The sequence below is a fragment of the Symphodus melops genome (assembly GCF_947650265.1).
Source record: "Symphodus melops genome assembly, chromosome: 18".
NCBI lineage: Eukaryota > Metazoa > Chordata > Actinopteri > Labriformes > Labridae > Symphodus > Symphodus melops.
The window spans coordinates 19976380-19997685 of NC_136708.1; the positions used below are offsets into that span (position 1 = coordinate 19976380).

General features: G+C 41.6%; 1 protein-coding gene across 1 annotated transcript; it reads left to right on the plus strand.

The window, feature by feature from the left end:
* Positions 1–1119: 1119 nt before the first annotated feature.
* On the plus strand, positions 1120–18553 carry LOC306838955 (four and a half LIM domains protein 3-like). The gene is made up of 6 exons (XM_079367389.1): positions 1120–1448; positions 12137–12316; positions 14058–14232; positions 15737–15906; positions 16525–16711; positions 17733–18553. Exons 2-6 carry the CDS (start codon positions 12161–12163, stop codon positions 17882–17884), a joined length of 840 nt encoding a protein of 279 aa, XP_079223515.1. The 5' UTR covers positions 1120–1448; positions 12137–12160; the 3' UTR covers positions 17885–18553.
* The last annotated feature ends 2753 nt before the right edge of the window (positions 18554–21306 follow it).

Genomic DNA, 21306 nt, shown 5'->3' on the forward strand with positions numbered 1-21306 from the left:
TTCACTGCCGTTATTACACACGCACACACGCACACACGCATGCACGCACACACATTGAATGCCTCATCACGTCATCGACATGTCGTTCTCCTCCTGACTTAATGGGTGGTGGCAGGATGGAGCCACAGCTGAAGCCTCTAATCGGCTGCAGACCTCCTGCTCACTCTGCGGAAAACTGAGGTCAATGAGAGGGAAAAAAGATATCTGGCTCTGTGAGATCCTGCCGGTTACTCCTCACCGCAGAGAAGGTCATGCAGCCCCGAAAACTCTGAAGAGAAGCGAGAGTGAGGGGGGGGGGGGGAGACATCTGCAGCTTTGTGTGATGGATGAGAACCGTGCAGCTCCATTTAGCTCCGGCCATGTCGGTGTAATTTGATGATAGTAGCCTACAGCTTTTTTTTTTATAGGAGATTTAAACATTAAGTTAACTCATTCTACATCCTCTCTATCTTTTCATTTAAGCCACAACATGTGGACTGGATGCTTGAAAGGTCAAAGTGTCTTCGTGTGTTTTGACAGCTCCACAGGTCAAGAGGTCAGTGTGTGAAGAGGTTCTTTCACAGCTTCACAAAACAAAATATGTGGCTATATAGATGTTACAAACATGTACATGTAATGTGTAATAAATAAACTCTTAGGACATGACTGATGTGAGTAGAATCATAAACATGTTATAAAAATGCATATTGTGCAAATGCTGCCATAGTGAGGAGGTTCAGTAAACTGTTATCAGTTTTCTTTTTTATTGACGCTTGGAGACAACACGAGCGCTTCTTTTTTCCCCAACAAAACTCCCTCTCTGTATATGAACTGGTATATTTCCATCCATATCTCCAGAGTCATTCGAAAGTGGAAGTCATGTGTCCATTCCTCCTCAGATTTACTCATTAAATCATAATTTTCTACACATTTCTACATTTTATTCATGTTAAATCACAAACTCATCAAAAAGCTTCACTTGTGTTAAAAAAAAAAAAAGGCTGCAGAGTACATCACAGTATTATACATCCTATTGTGAGATTATCGTTTGGAATTTTCCGCTTATATAAATATTAAAGTGGTTTCTATCGGCAGCTGGAAACTTAAAAAAAAAAAAACCCTACTATATATTTAAAATATTCAATTACATCCAAGAAACACAGTGACTCTACCTTATGTGTGCTTGAACTCTCCACAAGGTGAAAGACAGACATTGAGAGGGAGCTGAGAGACAGGCTGAGGGAGAGAGTGGGGCGGAGTTTGGAGGAAGAGTTTGGTTTTAACGCACCAGACACACGCGCGCTTCGGTCAGTGGAAACTCGTCACTTTCAGCTCGCGGGGAGTCCACGGAGGATTTAATCATCTGTCATAGTAGACAGCAGAGCGGCGCGAGCGCACAGACTGCTCAGGTCCTGCAGAGAGGGAGACTCCTGAGAGCATCTCCACAGGCTGCTGATGCGCAAAGTCAGGTACGTTTATGTGTTTGGTTTCTGCTGTCAGCTCTGTAAGTGTGAAACAAAGATTTATGGATGTGTGCTATTCAAAGTGCGTTAACACGAGTTTGCATTGGGTCAATGTCCTGAGGTGTCTGTTCTACTGAGGCATGCACTGACAGCACCCTCACCTGAAGCAACCTGGTGCAGAACAAATGACGTTTTTAGTCAACACGGGAAGCTTTAATAATAACTGTAGAACTTTCTCTGGGGAGATGAAATTATTGTAAGCTTTCTCAAAGGGAAAAAGATCATTTATTTAAGCAATTGTTGCATTAAATTTGTCCTAACTGAGTTATTTTCACATTTAAACTCACTGCAGAATTGTGTGAAGATTTTCCCAAACAGGAAAGTGAAGCACCTGCCTGCAGGGTGTTTCTCAGACAAAGTTTTTTTTTCCTTTAACATGACTTATAATTAACATTTAAAGTCATAGAAAGTTATAAATCAATAATATGAGTGTTTAGTACCAAGTTAACAAACTTTAATATACAGTAACTATCCTCTTAATCATGAAACAGCTTCACATTGTCAAGGCCAAATATTTGACCCCCCACATCCAGGATGCTCCTAAAAGGATGTTCTGTCTTGAGAGCGAGGATATCGTAGATGTTATTGGGGGGTTCGGGGCCTGAACATGGTCCTAAATGAGGTAACTGATACTGTGAAGTGCTGCAGCCTCACTTTCTCAACCAGGATTTATGAGGAAAAGAACAAGGAGACCTTTGAAGAAAGGATCCCCAGCTTTATTGTGTTTCTAAGTTGGATGCAAAAAAAATAAAAAATATGAAGGTTCTGTCTCATGAGAATAAAAGCTGAATCAGTTTGTCTTTTAAAGGCTTGTTAACAAACCATTCAGTCCGGTTCAGTTGGAGTGATGTCATGTTTCGGATTACAAATTTTCTTCTGGAGACTCAGCAACCCTCCCACAAACCCCCTCTGCCCTCAACCCTCAACCCCCCTCCAGCACCTCATAGTTTCCATCACCGCACACAGTCCCCACACCACCATCATCACGCTCTGATCCCTTTGGGTGAATTTAATAGATTTATTGTAACACTCCAGCTCTGGTTGCAGTCAGCACCTAAAGAAATGTGACTCTGTGTTTGTGTGTGTGGCAACAAAAAAAAAGAAGGAATTCCTTACTTTAGGTTTTTTTTTTTTCTTAGAAAACAGAGGGTGGAAGAAAAAAAAAATGCTTTTCTTCTTCTTTCTACGTCTTCTTCTCAGAGTTCCAACCACACGATCTTGCCACGTTTTCGACCACGGTCACATTCCTCTGACATTCTTGCGTTGGGCGAAGGTTGGCCCAGTGTACAATAAATGAGGACGAGCCAGCTGCGGAAAGAAAATAGACGATAAAGGGAGATGATGCTGGATTGTCGAGGGACTGGATGATAGTCGTAGGAAACAGACAGTCTCATCATGAGTCAGCCTCAACTCACATCACCACTGTCTTTTCCATTTCCTATTTCCGCTGTAAGGCCTGGGAAGAGTTTCAAAGGAGTCATTTGACATTTTAGGAAATATGTTGATGTTGGGTTCTTGCTGAGACTGAGACGACAAGCTGGCGGCTGAGCTAGCTAGCATAGCTAAGATAAAGAGAAAAGTAGCCACGCTCAAAGGTAACAAAACTATATTCAAAGCTCGCTCCAAATGGCAACTGGACTCGATTGAAGATATTGAAGACGTCACCTCTCCTCCGAAAGGCTTCTTCTTAGCTAAGATAACCGACTGATTGCAAAAGCTTCATTTTTTATCTGAACAGCATGCAAGTGGTATCTTACTTTGGAAAAGAATTTCAACAAGAAAAAGACCTGAACTGCTCCTGTTAGGAGTTAAAATAAGATTTGGATGAACTACAGTGTTATTTGCAACTAAATGTCCTAAATATCTCTTTTCCCAAGTTTACATTTTAATCGCAGCTTCTCAAAGCCAAACATCGCCTTTCTGTAATCTCAGAAGAGTCAACATTTTCTACCTGTGGTTTCTTGCCGTCTCTTGTCCTCATCACCGACTCTCAGCTGATCTCCGTTCATCCAAAAGTTAAAAGCTCAGACTGAAAGTCAAATAAACCCGGCAGCTAACATGAAGCTAACAAACGTTTGTTATAATTAACACCCAGGTCTTGAGCTGTCCAATGCCAGCTGAAAGCCGGTGGGAAAATATGTTTACTCGTGTGTTTGTTTTGGATAGTAGTTGCTGATCATGCCGGCTTGTCTATTTGCAACAGCCTGCACGTACAATCCAAGTGCAACAACGACTCTGCCAAAAGTAACTTCACCGACGAGAGGCCCACTTATTTTAAGAGACTCCACGACCACTTGATTACAAACGGTTTGATCTTTCTCTCTGACATCTGTTGTTTCCCTCGCCATTCCCTCTGAGGTGAAGATCAACACAATGTGAGCGTGTGACAGTCGACTTGTCAGTCCAGAACAGATCTGAAAAAAAAAAACTGTTGGATGAATGAAGGGGATTTTATTTATTTTTTTCACACACATGCACGCTCCCAAGGGGAAACAAATCTACTGGTTCCAGACTTTGTCTCAAGAATTTATGGAGAAATAGTTTTCGCTCTAAGCTTCGTCCAACTAAACGCCCGCTAATTAAATGACATCATCAGTCAGCCAAACATTCAAACATGAGGATTAGTGACCCAAATGTCTCATGACGTCACAAATGTGAAGATCAAATGTGTGTGAGAGTCCCTTGAGAAAGTATTTGGCCTGAGATCGACAGCTCGCTGGATTGTTTTACAGATCGGATGTTTCTCCTCTTTCAGCTTACAAAACAATATAACTACAACTTGACTGAAATTTCCAAACGTAATGGGGTGACGAATGGGCAAAGGCAAACCAATAGGAAAGACCATGAAACATTGTTAAAGCAGCTTATGACCAAATTTGCTGGAGATCTCAGTGTTTGGTTGCGTTTCACATGTTTCCCTGATTCTACATCGACCTGAATGAGATAAAATTTCCCAAAGAAGACATCTTCACTTGAGGTCCTGATCATGACTTTAGGATGCTCCGTTTCAGGTTGCTGTGAGATGAAGACGTGACATGGCGGTGACATGTTTACTTGTTGTCTGACTGAGATTGTTTGCCGGTTTACTCGACAGTCGCAGAGGTTAAACTGCAGCTGTCAACCGTCGTCGTGTCAGTGGATAAACAAACAGCCCGCTGGAGACTCGTAAAACAAAGCCAGACGTGCCTGCTGTCTGCTGAGGTGTCTTAATCCCTGATGTCATAGGTTCACTTTTACAGGTTATGTGTTGCTGATATACAGTGATACCAAACACACTGAGGTTAGGATTAAATTCAGCGTGAAAGATCAGATTTCTAGACAAAAGAGAAAAATGTCAGAATTAAAAACAGCCATTCATCCCATTGAGGTTTTTATCCGGAGAGAAAACATGCGTCCTTTTCTTTTAAACTTTTCTAAATGAAGCCAGACTTTTATGATTGAAAAGCATTTTTATCACATGTTGAAGGCCAAATATGACACTTTTTTTTCCTGTCAGTAACGCGTAAAGACACATTGAAATCAAGCGGCGATATCTGCAAACAGATAATCTACTCAGGATTTCCTTGAGAAAGTGTTTGAAGGGGGTTTTCCTCCCTGATGAGATCTTGAATCAGCAGCAACAACAAACACTCGATGTGTGTTCATTTTGATTTGTGTGCGTGCAGGCCTCGTGATCCGCAGGAAGCCGCAGCACATTGAGCGTCTTTGTTCGGCGGGATGAAAGGGAGCGCAGTCATCTGACAGCCATAAGACAGCAGCCTTGTTGTTTAGTTGTTGTTTTATTTTCAACACTTTATAGCTGCAATAATAAGGGTGTCACATTTCCTCCAATGCTGCAGGGCGCCACCGTTGCCTGCATGTTGTACACGTTATTGTGTCGCCATCAATATTCTTATTCATCTCGTCAAATCCAGGTTATGCAACCTAGGAGACACACAATATGAGGACTGTGCTGAGCGTCAGAGGCCATTGAAGTGGCCTAATCCATTTCAGAGGGAGGAAAAAAAAAACGAGGGGTGGTAATTAGCAAAACAACGTGGTTACTCAGTTTCCTGTTTGAACTGAATGGACACACAGTTTTAGGGGAAAGGTGTAAACCAGCTGAAGAGAAAGAAGTTATTGAACGCCGAATAATGAGTAGAAATGAGAACAAAGATCTCATCAATTTCATACTGGTTCAACAATAAAACCTTCACCTCTGATTTGTTCGCTGGCGGTGAGTTGGCTGCTGTCTGTTACCTCGACTATTCACTCTGAGGCTGACGGAAGAAATTCAGGAAAAAGTACGCTCACACATGCTCCCCATCCGGGTACATTTTAAGAAGTGTATTATAAAAAAGTTACCACGAGCCTGTCTTAATAATCAAACCAACTGTGAAGATACTTGACGTGGTCGCTCACGCGTCACACCATCGAAGTTCACTAAAGGCCTGCCACTGTCATGGGTTGAAAACACACAGAGTGTTCTTTCCCATTTTAACGACACTCATCAGTGTCTGGGAGGTGTTACAGTATAGAGGAGAAAGGAGTGATTGTAGTTTGAGCATTAGGAGGAATATGGAAACAGTCAAAACAGTCTTTTTTGAAACAGGCCAGAAGGTTGTAAAGCTCCGTTTCAGGTGTAATAACATCAACCCCTAAAAGGCGCTGAGGCTGTTTTACTAAGCATGAAATTGCATGTCATGGTTGTGACAGATTTAGCACTTTCTCACGTATTTACACTGAACTTTATTATGTGTGACAGTGAATAATCAGGTTTGTAAACCTCAGGCACAGGCTAGATTCCTGCACGGGGGGAGAATAAACACAAGGCCCCCCCCCCCCCCCCCCCCCCCCCCCCACACAGCAGCTCTCACGGCTCGCAGAGATCCTGGCTGCCGTCTTAAGAAGGTGTCAGGTTGTCGTTGAGTGAAGTGACGGCAGAAAACCATGAAGGGACAAAAACAGAAGGCCTGGTGGCTGATCCTTGGAGACAGTCGCCATTTGGCTAACACTACAAAGAGGTCAGACTCCAGTAAATCTCTCAGCGGGACGCACAGAGTTTCAGGCCACTCATCAAGGTGACTAGTTTAAATAGTTCAGCAGCCGTGCTACTGAGAGACGAAGCACCGAGACAGGATGGATGACTGTTTGGTTTATTGCCTCTAAATGAAGAGGAGAACAGCGGTGACAAGCATTCCTGGCTGCAAACCAAGAGGACACCTGTAGCTTAAAGTGAACACCTCCTAAACAAGGTGTGACTCCATGAGTCAGTTTTATAGACTATAAATGTCAGACGGTCTGGATGGTGTGAAGGGCAAATGAAGGGATGCTTAGCAGACGTCAGTAATAACCTTAAAGCGAGATCTACGGATGCAAATAATGACGCGACAAGGTCAAAAGAAATAAAGACTGAGGACAAACAGCGGCTGATTCACAGTTAAACATTTGTCCCCGTGTTGGTGTTGTCGGTAAGTTATTGGCAATCAACCTGTCCAGCGGTATTTTTACTAGTTTGGATGTGTTGTGTATTTTCTCTCTTGTGAGTACTGGACTCTTTCCTGTGCATGTGGCTGTTGTGTAAAGAGCACAGACTGTAGATCAAGATGGATGACGTGCCGCCACCTCCTCCTATTGTATGAAAAGTGAAGCTAAAATTACCTGTTGCAGATTAAGCCCCGCCCCTTCCACTAACCAATATACATACCTTACATTAGATAAAACATAAAAGCCCCATCAGGTGGGTAAAGTCCAGATTCTTGCATGAGTTCGGATCAGACACTCACGCTGATGTAAAGTTCATTTACTCTTGTCTTATTGTGAGATAACACCTGTTATGAATTGACGCTATATAAATAAAGATTGATTGATTGATTGATTATTACACGGATGACTTAAATACTTTATTTTGATTGGCCGATGACAGGATGCTATTTCTTGATAGAGCACGTTCAGCAAAACTTATGTTACAAAGAAGTTCAGTCGGTGGTTGCTATGGGAACGACTCTCACACTGATTCTGGATGACTAACTGTAGTCATATCAATTTGCAGATAGACGTCTGGGTAATTTTGCGCCGTTCTGTATAGAAGAGAAATAAGAGGACAACAATGGAGGAGGCAACACGTTTCAGAGCGGGGTACGGGGATAAGCTAAACTCAGCTAATCATTGCTTGACTCTTCTCTGGAGGCCAACTTGAAACTCAGCTTCTCCCTTGTCTTTGTCTACAGTATTTGCCTGTTGTGAAGCTGGTTATTAAGTTCCAATGGACCGTCTACTGGGAGCTATAAAATGTTAATTTTTAACAGTGACGGATTTTAATTAGTCATCGCTGTGGTTTGGCTTGAGTCCCGAAAGAACTCCCGACTGGACGCCTAAAGCAGAGTTTGATGACAGACAACAGCTGGAGACCACAGAATGTGTCCACAGATGTTAGCGCTCAGGAAGAGGAACATAAAACTCAAAACGAGGAAGACTATGAGCGGAAGGAAACCCATTGTTCTATCGCTGCATTCATCGCACACATGGATGGACGGGAATAGAAACTCAAACCCCTTTAGACGATTCAGAAGGGAAGTTTGGCTGATTTCCCCGTTCAGACAAGGAATCTGACAGAAAACAGAGCGAGGATGTGATGTCTCAAGTTTGGTTTTGCTCCGTGTTGTGTTGACCTAGCTGGATGCCCCTTGAAGAGGAAGTTGTGTTATCTGCAGGGGAGGGATGTATTAGGGATGTCTTCAGTGTTGTGCTGATAATGGGGGGAAAAGTCTTGGCGTAGAAGGAGTTTCTCGTAGTGTCTCCTGCATCGGCATTACTGAGAGCAGGCGGTTTAGTCTTTTATGTTTAATCTTAAAGTGCTGCATCATTGGTTAATAGAAAGAAAATGTTGGCAGCCAGACTTTAGAAATGTAAACTACTATTTCAAGACGACTCCTAAAAGGACCAGAGACAAATTCTTGGGGGTTACAAAGCATGAAGCCAAATATCTCTTCCCGATGAGTGATGGTTACTTCTTACCAAAAAAGCTTTTTTTTTTTCCAGGAAAACAACTGTCATACATTAGATTACACTGACTCCAAGCCAGTGACGTCTCCAACCTTTGAGTACAGGAGCAGGAGGGGGTATTAGCTCATTCCTCGACCCCTTAGGGAGATTTCAAGCCCCACGTATTCTCTGCTACACTTTGCTGATTCGGCCTCCTTTTTGGACATTAAAGAAACATGTCAAAGTAATTCTGTACCCAAAATAGAGGGTTGGAAATGATAAACAATGACCTATTCCAAGCGAAATATTTCCCTATCTGCCCTTGAAAATGTTTAAGAAGTTGTGATCTTATCCATTATCTTTACCCATGATGTATATATCTTTCTAAACCCAGCCTGCCCAGTCTTAACAGATCCACAGGAGACTATTTTAACCTCCCTCACTTCATTTCCCTTTGCTGCTGCACAGTGCGTTGCTAAGCCTCACTGTGTTCACTAGGATAATGTTGCTGTCTTTATGCACAGCCTTTGACCACCTGTGCTTTCTCTAATCATCAACAAGTATATATATACAGTCAAGTAGGATCAAATCTAAGTGGGAAGAAACAGCATGTGTATTTGGAACAAGTGCAGGGCCTGATTCACTGAGAATGGATTAAGGCCAAAACTTGCACATAATTCCTCCACGCTATCTGCTTCTCCTTAAAGTTTAATTCATAAAGCATTAAAGCAGTAATAATATTCAGCCGCAAAAATACCCAGAAAGGTGTCCTTTGTGCAGTTTTCTCTTGTTTTGTGGAGAAAAGCTGTGTGCACTTTTCAGCTACTATAGCTGAGCTCTCACGCTGACTGAGCACAAGTTTCCTCCAAGATGATGAGTTCGCAGGGACAGGAATCTTCTTCAAGTTTATTTTAAGAGCTGCCTGGAAAAACGTTATATGATTGTCAGCATTTGAAACAAAGCTTCCTCTCTTAACAGAGCCAGCACGGGAGACTCAAAGAAAAAGCAACGCTGGCATGCTTTTCGTGGCCATTAGAGTCCTGAATGGCCACAAGATATTCAGCAGAAGCAACCAAGAACATTTGATGAGTCGGTTTATTCAAAATCTCCTTCTTCTCGTAAGGACTTTTAGGGTCATTGAAGCTTAAGAATTCACTACTCATGTGGCATCTTTGCAGTCAAATCGATGGAAAAGACAAGCCTGGAGTATGACTACAGATATGTTTTGAAGATCAGCCGCATTTTCCCTGTGGGATTGTTGTGAGTAGAATAAAAGGGAAGCAAGATATAAAAGGCAACCAAATGAGGCATTCGAGATTTGGGACGCACGCACGATCCCATCAGAAGATCTTTATAAGAAAAATCTTTCCAGTGACGTTCCTCTGCTAGAACATGCTAGTGATGTGGTCGATGTTTTGCGTAAAGCTCCTTTAGAGTCGCTTCTTTAAAATGTTATTTAAAAGAGGAGAACCCGACCTTTCTCTGCTCACACATTCACAAGATAAAGGTGAAGCACTTGGGAGAAGCTTTTGTAATTTTCTGAGCATTCCTACAATCATCCGTATGAAACATTAACAGATGTTCAGAAACAGTACAATGCCAAGAAATAGCTCGGGCTGCAGATATACAAATGGACAACTTAAAGCTGTTGCACATAACAAGAGAAAGTTGCATGTTCAAAGTTAACAAAAGGAATAAACTTGATAAATGATTGGTATTTCCCTTTAAAGTCAGGCCAAACAAAGATGAAAAAGCCCTCGAGAGCCTTTGAAATGGAGAACACTGTTTCACTTCAGCTCCCAACAATTAATATTGTTTGGTGGTTCGTTCTCGATGCCAAACCGCCACAGGGGGTTTCTTAAAAGAATGAGGGGGGGAGGGAGGGCCAGACGTCATCAAGCTTTCCTTTATTAGTGAGCGATGGTGTAACAGGAGAAGCAGTTATATCATTACTGGACTGATGATAAATCAGCTGTGGCTCTTCCTGCAGGGACAGCTTTCTAATTGTGGAACAATATTTAACCATTAATTGCAAAACGATAGAAATCATCTCCCTTCCTTGCGAGTAGGTTAAACTTCTTCAAAGTCACGAACAAAATCTCTCTCTAACAAAACTGAAGTCATTTATTTTCTTGAGTGACCATCTGTCCTAAATTCGTCACTACATCCCCAGCTCTTCCTTTTCCTAGCTAGATTATATTTTACAGACAGAAAGTATTAACAGCTCGTCGACTCCTACGTGTCCTTTCTTATTCCTCTGCTTTCTTTGTACACGCTCCCTTTATAATATCATGTCATTAGGTCTTCTATTCTTATTCTATGTCGATGATGTCCAGTTCTCCCATCAACACTGCAACTCATTCCACCCTAAACGATTACGTCCCAATCATTGAATAACGGATAAAAACAATCCCTTAAATTTATGATCATCAAAGGTCCTCATTAGAAAGCCATGATAATCTCTGTCAAACAAGAGGTTAATCTCGTAATTAAAACAGCCCTTTAACCTCCAAACATCAGGCCACTCCACCTAAAGGCATTTCTGATGTAACTGATCCAACCCTGGTTAAAAATTAAATTAGATTTGAATCAGGAAAGTAAAATTTAAGTGTAAATATTCAATTTCAACAGACTAGGAGTTTTGTTTAACCACCCTAAAACCATGATATTTTGTCTATTGAGCGTGCAGCGTGCACCCGAGCAGTCACTTCATTTCTTGCCCGTTAAATCCTGAAAGCATTTTGTCAGTTTTTATTCCTTTTAAATGTGAACCTCGTGTAGGGAAGTATCATTCTTTCCACTGAAAGGGAACCCTTAGGAATAAGTCCCAACATTTTATCCATGCGAAGGGTAACCTCTTTGGAAAGTTTTCCTGATCCCTAGAGAACATTTCATGAAGTTTACTTCAAAGGAAGGGCACCAAATTAGGCCTTTTGTAATGTTGTCTTCAATTGAAGTGCACCCTTGAGGGAACTGTTTTGCATTTCCTCTCATACCCGACCACTTAAGAAGGATACTGGTTTTTTTTCTCCATTGGAGGAGGCAGCCTGTAGGGACTTCAGTTTGTTTCCTACACTGGAGCGGCACCTTGGAGGTCACTTCCATTGCATCTTTTTACACATTAGGCCACTCTAAAGGGAAGTTAATGTTACTTATAGGCTCCCTGTTCCACATTTTACAGCCTTTTGTCTCTCTCAAAAAGCCAGACACTAACAGGCCCTCAGAATTCATCTGGGGCCTTTCAGTAGTCCACTCCCTCTGTTACCTGTTCCTACTCTCCAGGAAAAAGTCCAAAGGAGGGAGCCGATGTGATAGCCAAGATTTGTGTTTGTTTCGAAGTAGCCTAAATCAAATCTCTGATGTTTGATTAAAAGTCCTTTATTGCCATGTGCTTTAAATCATTTTCACGTTGCTGGATGTTTTTAACCTTCTGTACAAAGTGTCTTTTGATGCCTAAAAGAGCTCTTCTAAGTGTTTGTAAGTTGTTTTCCTTCCCCCTTTGTCCCTCTTGCTGTTATTAACTTCCCAGCTGTTTATCCAAAAACTTTAACCTCCCTTCTTTCTGCTTTCTCTCTGTGTCTTACTTATCTCCCTCCTCCTCCTCCTTCCTGCTCCGTCTTGTATCTGATAGTGAATGTTAAACTGTGCCTGTGAATTCTCCGTCTTCACAGGCGGTCAGTCTGAACAGAGACATCATGAGTGACCGAATGGACTGCGAGAACTGCCAGGAGTCCCTGTGTGGACGCAAATACATCCAGGTGGAGGGGAAGCCTCACTGCATCCCGTGCTACGACCGCATGTACGCCAACACCTGCCAGGAATGTAAAGAAATCATCGGGCACAATGCAAAGGTGAGCGCAACTTTGTACATCCTGGAAATGTAAAAAAAAAGCTCACTAAACTACCACACTTAAACGTACATTAGGTAGAATTTTACAACAGTTTACAATCAAATATCTAAATTAATCAAACATGTTTATATGATTTTTTGGTGAGTACTTATAATACCTCAAATATTTCCAACAGTTATCAAAGCCAGAGAAATCCGTAAGTTTACAATTGCAAAAGGTCTCGTCTTGTCGAGGCGACCGTTAGGTTGAGCCGCCATGACAGGAATGTTGCACAGAATGTTTATCGTTGCCGTGGAAACACTGGATGCTAGGTCAAAAAAAAACCTGCTAAATAAGGAAGTGGGAGCTTGCTACGACTGTTGCTGTATGTGCTGTGTTGGTAAACGTACCCTCTTTCTCAGGTTTGTTTCGCCCGGTCGTCTTTACTACGTCTATGCAAAGTTTGTTCAAATACGACCTTTGGAGCCCTTTTTCAGCAACTGGTCGTCCTGCCGCCGTATCTGCTTTGAATATATTTAAATTCTCATGGGTGGTTTTGCTGTGGAGAAAATAAATGCAGAACTTAAACTCGTCTAGCTTGTGTCGGTGATTTGAATATTTAATCCACCACTGAAATAGTAAATGCCTGACTGCATCCCTGGAAAACACAGCTCGAATGTCCTGTAGTCCCCTCTAAGAATCCCAGAAGCTTTAGTGGGTAAAAATGAAAAACACTGTCCCAAAGGAAACACCCCACAGACGCCATGAGGCCTTCAGTGTTCTGTAAATTAGAAACTCCATGTGAGGGATTGGCTGTAATTTATGATCCTGCTTGCTTTGGCCGTCCCTCCTCTGCACAAGACGTAACAACATCCATCCTTCATACTTCTCTGTCCCTGCGCTGTAGTTGTTTCTTTTACTGTGAAACCCCAATGCCTCGAAAATGGGTTTTTCACCCAACATCGCTCAATGGAGCCATTTATCAAAGAGCTTGCTTGAACTGCAGATGAACTGGAACACAAGCAGCTGTTAGAGAGAATTCACAATGTGGGTTATTCTCTTTTCTTTTTTCCGGAAAAATATTAATGAAAGCTTAAGCCTCTCCTGTGTGGAGAAAAAGCAGGGTGTTGTCCAAAGTTGGAAACTATGTCATCCAAAAAAAAAAAAAAAAAAAAAAAAAAAAACCCTCCATGCCCTTATGCAGGAAACAGAATCCCTTGGTTGACCGTGACCTCAGACGTCCCAGCAGAAGAGGGGCAGCAAACCTTTCTGAAAGGAACAATAACATGATCATTATCAAGTGTTTTTATTACAGCCTTTAGAGTTAATGCCTTGAGTTTATATATTATTCACCTTTAAGAGATAACACTGATTTCTTTGAACGAACCCACAAGATCAAAACAAAACACAGAATTACCCACTAAATCCTTTCCAACTTTTCTGAAGATGGTCGTTGCTCTCACCAAAGTCTGTTGGTTCTCACTGAAGATATACATCAACTATATATTATATATATATATACTATATACATTTAAACTAACAGGTCTCAAATATATTTCCATTACTTGAAACAGCACCTTTAGTTTGAGCTGAATGGGGTTTTAATCAGACTGTTTCAAAATCCAACAAACAAGGGATTGTCTGAAGTCGAGTGTCATTTCCCAAACAAATAACAACACAAACTTTATGTTCTGTGTACTTATTGTCTTTTATATACTAGTTTTCAAGTTTCACCATTTTCTAAATGCTCTTCTTTTTCTAGGAGCTCTTCTACGAGGACAGACATTACCACGCACACTGTTTCCGCTGTTTCCGCTGCGACCGCTCTCTGGCAGACGAGCCCTTCACCAGCCAGGAGGACGCACTGGTGTGCAGCGACTGCTACTGCAGCGAGTACTCCTCCAAGTGTGTGGCCTGCGACAAGATAGTCAAGCCAGGTAGGAACAACAATGACCGGCTGTTTCACTTTTTTTTGTTCTCGCCCCCTCACACACGTCCTCGGAGACAGATCTGTGAGTAATCAGTCAGACGGACTGAACGTTCACACCCTGTCTTTGCACGGATAAAGAGGCTAATGAGTTTTTGTTATCTGGGGCGTGACAGCTTAGATGTGACAGAATGATTGTTTCCTTGCTCTGCTGAAAATATCTCTCAGCGAGGTTTTCTGCTCTGGGCGCCGTGTGACGACACGGGTTCAGCGGTGGTGTCGGATGACTGAAAATTACCAGGGCCTTGTGGGCAATGTGGGATTATTTCACTCACCACCTCTTTAGTGAAATGAGCAGTCTTTTTCTTCAGTTTCTGTTCAGCTTGAAATGCCTTTAGAAATCCGCCGTCCTCGCCCTCGTTTTTTTCTTATAAGTGCAGCCAAGTTCAAGTTGAAAACACCGTCCATCCCTCTGGGCAGCATTATAGGTCTCAAAAGTCGTAAAACAAGGCCAGTGATTAAATACTGACGTCCAGTTTCGGGGGTATTTCTGGCTTCTAAGTTATACCTCTGCAGTGGAGCATGCAATGTTTAGTAATCTCTTTCTTCCACCCAAAAATACAAAACTTATGACGAAACATTACAGCACACGTGTGGGCGTGTTAGAAATCTGATAATTGCTTAAATAAAAATCACATTTTAGAGACATATACAAGGTAGCAAAACCAATGGAAACATGGAAAAAGAAATGGAGAGAAGCAAGAGATGTTGCTAGAAAATACCGGTAATATGATCAATAAAATCTTAATGTAGTTCTTACAGCAGGGACTAATTATTTTTTCCTCTTCATAGACAATAACACAGAGGAACAGGTGGCCTAGTGGTTAGTTTGCACGGCCCACGGTGAGTGACAGAGGCTACAGTCCTTAAAGCGGGCAGGCCAGGTTTAAATCTGACCTGTGTCTCTTTTGCCTCATGTCATTCCCCACTCTCTCTCTCTCTCTCTCTCTCTCTCTCTCTCTCTCTCTCTCTCTCTCTCTCTCTCTCTCTCTCTCTCTCTCTCTCTCTCTCTCTCTCTCTCTCTCTCTCTCTCTCTCTCTCTCTCTCTCTCTCTCTCTCTCATAAAGCTATAAAAAAAATAAACCTGTTAGAAAAGAAACCGCAGAGGAACTGAGTAAATAAGCCTCTTCATTCCTCAAGAGGACATGTGTCTTTCTTCGCAAACTCCGAGGCTGACGTGAGGGGACAAAAGGTCACGCGTGTCTCATGGTTGAAACTAAATATGAAGCATTGTTAGGATGCGTTACAGCCGCGCTGCTTACGGCCTGTCAGATTGTTTAGATGCAATACAATCTGATGTTCTTGAAAGAACAGGTTTAGCAGTCACACTGAATCATAGGTTTGGGGTTTTTCTAAATGCTTGAGTGAAAGTTACACAACCACAGGGCAGAGATCACAGGAAACCCGTGGAGGATGTCTCCTAACCAGTTCCCTTTTTTTTTTGTTTCTGACAGGTTCAAAGATGTTGGAGTACGGCGGCTCCACGTGGCACGAGGACTGTTTCACTTGTCACGGCTGTGAGAAGTCGATCGGTGCCGAGGCATTTATTCCAGACCAGAACAACTATTACTGCGTGCCGTGTTACGAAGGCCGGTTTGCTCCTCAGTGCCACCACTGCAAGAAGGTAAATCAGGCCTATAGTGTTACAACATTAACAATCCAATTATGAATCAAATGAATTCTCCCTGTGTCATTGTGTCTCTGATGACTTTAATTAAACGATCATTGAAGTGTTTTAAATGACTTCAGTGGAAGGATAAAGCAACAGAGGAAAGTTTCTACATCGTATGAAAGACGCACATTGATGATTCATTATAAACAATTTTCCCCTTTTTAATTCTTGTTTCAATATTCTGTTTGGCAGTCCACAAATATGTCGACCACAACATGTTAGGAAATAAATGCCACAGTGTAATTAAATTCTTAATGATTTTGTGTTTTCATTTATTCTTTTCTAAGTAAATAAAATTAAACATGTTGTTTAAACATCTTTAACCCTTTCTGGTTTGCAGTTTCACAAAGTCAGTAGATCAGTACGCCTTTGTGCTAACAAATTGTACCTGCTGTGGCGTAATATTGGTGTCCCAGTGTGTGAACAATCCTTTATTGATCCCCAGAGGAACTTCACGATTAGGACCCAACATACTGTCACTGTCACAGCAGGCACTGCTCGCTGCCAAAGTTCTCCCCGGTTGGACCAGAGCATGTGTCAATGTGCACGTTTTGTTTTTGAATCCCGCAGGCTCTGACTAAAGGAGGCGTGACCTACAAGGACGAGGTGTGGCACAGAGAGTGTTTTCTCTGCACGGGCTGCAAAGCTCCTCTGGCCGGACAACCCTTCACCTCGCAGGGAGACAGTCCGTACTGCGTCAAGTGTTTCAGCAGCCTGTACGCCAAAAAGTGTGCCGGCTGCAACACGGCCATCACAGGTCAGTGGATGTTAAAAAAAACCACCCCACAACATTGTTTAATAGTTCGTTTGTCACAACAGACAAATCCTCGCCTTGTATTATCCCATTATCATGATCTGATTATACACAATCAGTAAAATACAAAACCTATAATCTTCAGTAATCAGGTGTAGGTAGATAAGTCAGGTTGCTTTGTTTCACTTCTTGCTCGGGTTGCATCACATCATCTCCTAAAAGTGTCTTCCCATTCATAAAAAAAGCCAGATTTCACCATCTGAATGAGCAAGTGGCAGCAGAACATCTTCAGTTTGCATCGACAGGTTCGAGTAGTGAGCAGTAAACCGATGAGATATCAAGTAACGCTGAACGGCGCCCTCCTCTGGTATCTCCAACCATGGAGCAAAACTTTAACGCAGGTCCGCCATTTTTATTTTCACTAACAAAGGAGTGATGTCGTACCAGAAAAACTCAGCGGGGGTTCATTGCATTTAAAGAGACACACACACCAAAACTGAGCGTTTAGAGAGAGCTGGTTTCTACAGGGTCACAAACCTCCTCTGGTGCTTCATTCATGTTATATTTTAACCAAAGCGCAGCACAGATGTTTCATTTAGACCACAGGGGGACTTTTTGAAAAGGTGGAAAAAAGGGATAATATGTCCCCTTTATTATGCCTGATCCACTTTTAAAAAAAAAGTTCAAACGTTAAAATAGAAAATCAAATAAAGCTAAATTTAAGCATGAATAGAAGTAGAAAAATATCCTCTTATCCCCGTCTATCTAACCTGACAATGTTTTCTGTTTTGGCAAAGAAACTTTCCAAACAAGAACGAGGTGTTTCTGAACACAGCTGTAAACTAGATGCCAGCAGCTTGACATCGCTGCCAGTTCTTCATTCTTTTACTGCCAAAAGCTGATGTTATCTTGAATGCATTTATGCCGTGTGTTCAATGTTGCAAAGCTGTAATTAACTCTATTTTCCAGCCCTTGTAAAACATTCCTCCATTATTTGCTCACGTGTTGTGTTTGCGTCTCACAGGGTTTGGAGACGGGAAGTACGTTTCTTTTGAGGATCGGCAGTGGCACCAGCCGTGCTTCAAGTGTTCTCGCTGCTCCGTGTCGCTGGTCGGCTCCGGCTTCTTCCCAGACCGCGACCAGATCCTGTGTACAGACTGCAACAGCGACGACTGACTGACGCTGAACAACGCCTGAACCTTACCAAGCAAATATCAAACTCCTAAACCTCCTTCTTGCACGTGAACACTGCAGTGGCACGAATTCATTCACAGCGTAAAGCCGATACAACGATCAGTATTTACATCTCGATACTTGCTATCTTTGAGCACATCCAAATGTTTGTATAAATTCTGCAGATACGTGTTGAACGTGTGCGACTTTGTTTTTCTCTATTTAATGTTTTTCACATCTTAAACTAAAGACTTTAAAAACAAAATAGACATAAACTGTTTGCCTTTTTGGACAATCATGGAGGTTTAATGCATCATTTTATAAAATATTGTCATGACAGCTAGATGTCACCAACATTTGAATCTTTAAACCTTTAAGCCTGCTACATGTATTTATACTTATGAAATACTACTCCTTTGTATAAAGCTGTCCTTAACCTCAAACCCTTCTTGCTTTATCCAAACTTAAATCCTTTAAAATGACTTTTAAAAACATCTTTACTGGCGTCCATGCAATAAAAATGTCAAAAAACAAAACAAAAAGGTGGCTTATTAATTTATTGAATTTTTTTTTCTATATGAACTGAACGATACACAAGTACTGTTGTTAAGGCTGTTTGTCTGTTCTGGTTGTTTAAAAAGGAAATTAAATCAACATGGTTTAAATATCTGATTCCCTGCAGCGCACAGATGCATTCATTTTCTCAGTCTTCCATTTTCACCGTTTTTCTGGTGGGATTTACTCGGTAAGTCATCGTGAGGAGGGCAGAAATGTCTCGACCGAGTTTCATACCCAAAACTGCAGCTTATTATTGCAAGGTGGAGCTGAAGAAAAGGTCAGAGACACACCTTAGTCTTTGAATTCAGCCTCTGGTAGTTGTGACAACTTAAACCAAATTTATTTAAAATTTGCCCAGCGAGTGTTAAGATATCAAATCTGGATCAAAGGGTTGATGGAGACTAAAAAAGCGTGTTTTCCTGTCTGACAAAGGGTCAAGCAAATAATTAGATCCAGCTAAAACCCTCCCATTTAAGCATGTGAATTGTGAATCAAAGAGAAAGGTTATTATTTCAGTATCTGATGCTTTCATCATCGAAATCTGTTTTGACAACCTTTTGAGAATAAAATCTGGAAAACATTCCTTTTTGAAAAACCTTCACCCAGTCTCCTAAAGATGGTTTTCTGTTGATGGTCCCATGCAAACTTTCCTGAACTATTACTTACATCATCATACAATAACATTTACAGTTCAGAACCTCTGTGCTGATCTGCTCAGATTGTGTTTGTACGGAGGCTCTGCCAGGCTGGCGTACACGTCAGGAGGGAGGGAGAACCAGCTGACGAGGAGAAGGACAAAGAAAGTAGTTTGGATCTGCGATTCTTTAGATAGATAGATAGATAGATAGATAGATAGATAGATAGATAGATAGATAGATAGATAGATAGATAGATAGATAGATAGATAGATAGATAGATAGATAGATAGATAGATAGATACTTTATTGATCCCGAAGGAAATTCAAGAAAGGACTTTTTATCGAGTCCTTTAATCTTAAAGGACTCGATAAAAAGAAACCAACTTTACAACAACAACAAAAGATTTTAGTTGCATGTTTAGACCCTCATCTGTGTTCTTTGTGCCTTACATTTTGTAATATTTTTGTTCAATTTTCTTCTATTTGTGGTTCTTCCAAAGCTTGGGCCCAAAATGTCCAAACACATTTTGCAATGACATTAGAAAAAAGCCTCCCTGAGGGGCCCCACCTGACAGCGTCCACTCTCGTGCCCCTGTTAAGTGCTGCATGTATTATTGATGAGAAAACCAAAATGAAGAAGAGAGAAAAAAAGACGAATGGGATTAGGTGTCGGGAGACATAATGGTGATGAACGCTGGTCAGAGGCCCCCGAACCAGTTTTTGCACGGGGCCCCACCAGACGTCACTGGTCACGGCTGAACCAATGGGCAATCTGCGACCCTGCTCTGTGTGAACATGTCATTTATAAATATGAAAAAAAGATGAGTCTGTAAGTTCATTTTTATTTCTTTTGAAAATCATTTGACTCAACTAAACTACCGTCTCACATCGACAACGAGCTTGTCAGTGGACTTTTAGTCTGAACCCTTTAGTTAAATCATAAAATATATGTTATTTCAACATGATTTAAAGGCTATGAAAAGGAACAGTGTTTAAATATAAAGATAAAAAGGATGAATTTGGCCCTAACAGGTGATAAAGTCAAATTGCGGGCACTCTCTAAACTCCCGGCGGCTGGTATTCCCTCATAAACTGAAGCTGTCCAGAAGTGATCTACATTCCTGCTTCGTCCTGCTTTTGATCATCTTTTATGAGCGAGTGTAAAAGTGTTGACTTGTTGTAACAAGCCTGTCTTTTTAAAGTATAGACACTGTTAAAAGTCTTATCACAAGATCAAGTCCAGATGAAAAATAAAAAGAAGGGCCTCTGTGGTGTGCTGTTACTGTATGTGTTTAAGCTTTTCCCATGACTCTTCCTGAAATATTTCTGACCTTGTTTGTGGGGATAAAGGCGAACGGTCTTGTTTGGTCCCAGGAGGAGGAGGAAGGAGGAGGAAGGACGGGGTCGAAAGCTCCTCTGTGAATATTTAAGATTTCACGTCATCCTCGGTCCTCGGCGTGCTGAGGGGCCCAAACTCAGCTGGATCTTCTGCTGGAGGCTGTGAAAGTAATTAGAGGACATTACTCTGACTGACAGACCACAGAAGAAGAAAGGGGGCTACGCCTCGCAAAGAGACCCTGCAGCTTCCAGTGTAGTTCACGCAGTAAACCCATTGCCAGTTCAAAATCAGATGTTACTTTGAATAATGAGAGAGGACCCCTGAAATCACCAGAATACTTGAGTAACTCAGCCAGCTTTTACACATTACACAGTATGTCTCCTCTTTTTCTCTTGCAGTTTTTTGTTTTCTTGATTGTTACAGAAAGCCGATGTTTTTTTACTCGACTGCTTGAACTACTGACTCCCGGATTTGACTCATAGATGGTGCCATTATAAAGCAAGATGTTTTGTAAATTGCACCTGGCCTCCCTTTGTGTATTTGTCTGAAACCTTGTGTTCTTTTGCTGCTGCTTGTCTTGGCCAGGTCTACTTTGAAAAAGCGCGGTTCTTAATCTCAATGGGACCAACCTGGTTACATAAAAGTTAAATAAAAGTTAAATAAAAAAAGAATAAATCTCTACATCAACATAATAGAAGGGAAAATGTGTTAAATAGGGTCAAAAATCAAACATAAAAACTGTGTCATCTCCATTAGAAACAGTGTCTGTTACTTTGTTAAATCTCCTCACTGTGATTGGTTTACATGGGGACGATTTCTTTCGTTGATACTTTCAAAGAAAGCTTGTGAATGGGGACATCTGTGGTTCACACTTTGTTGTTCTTGTTGTT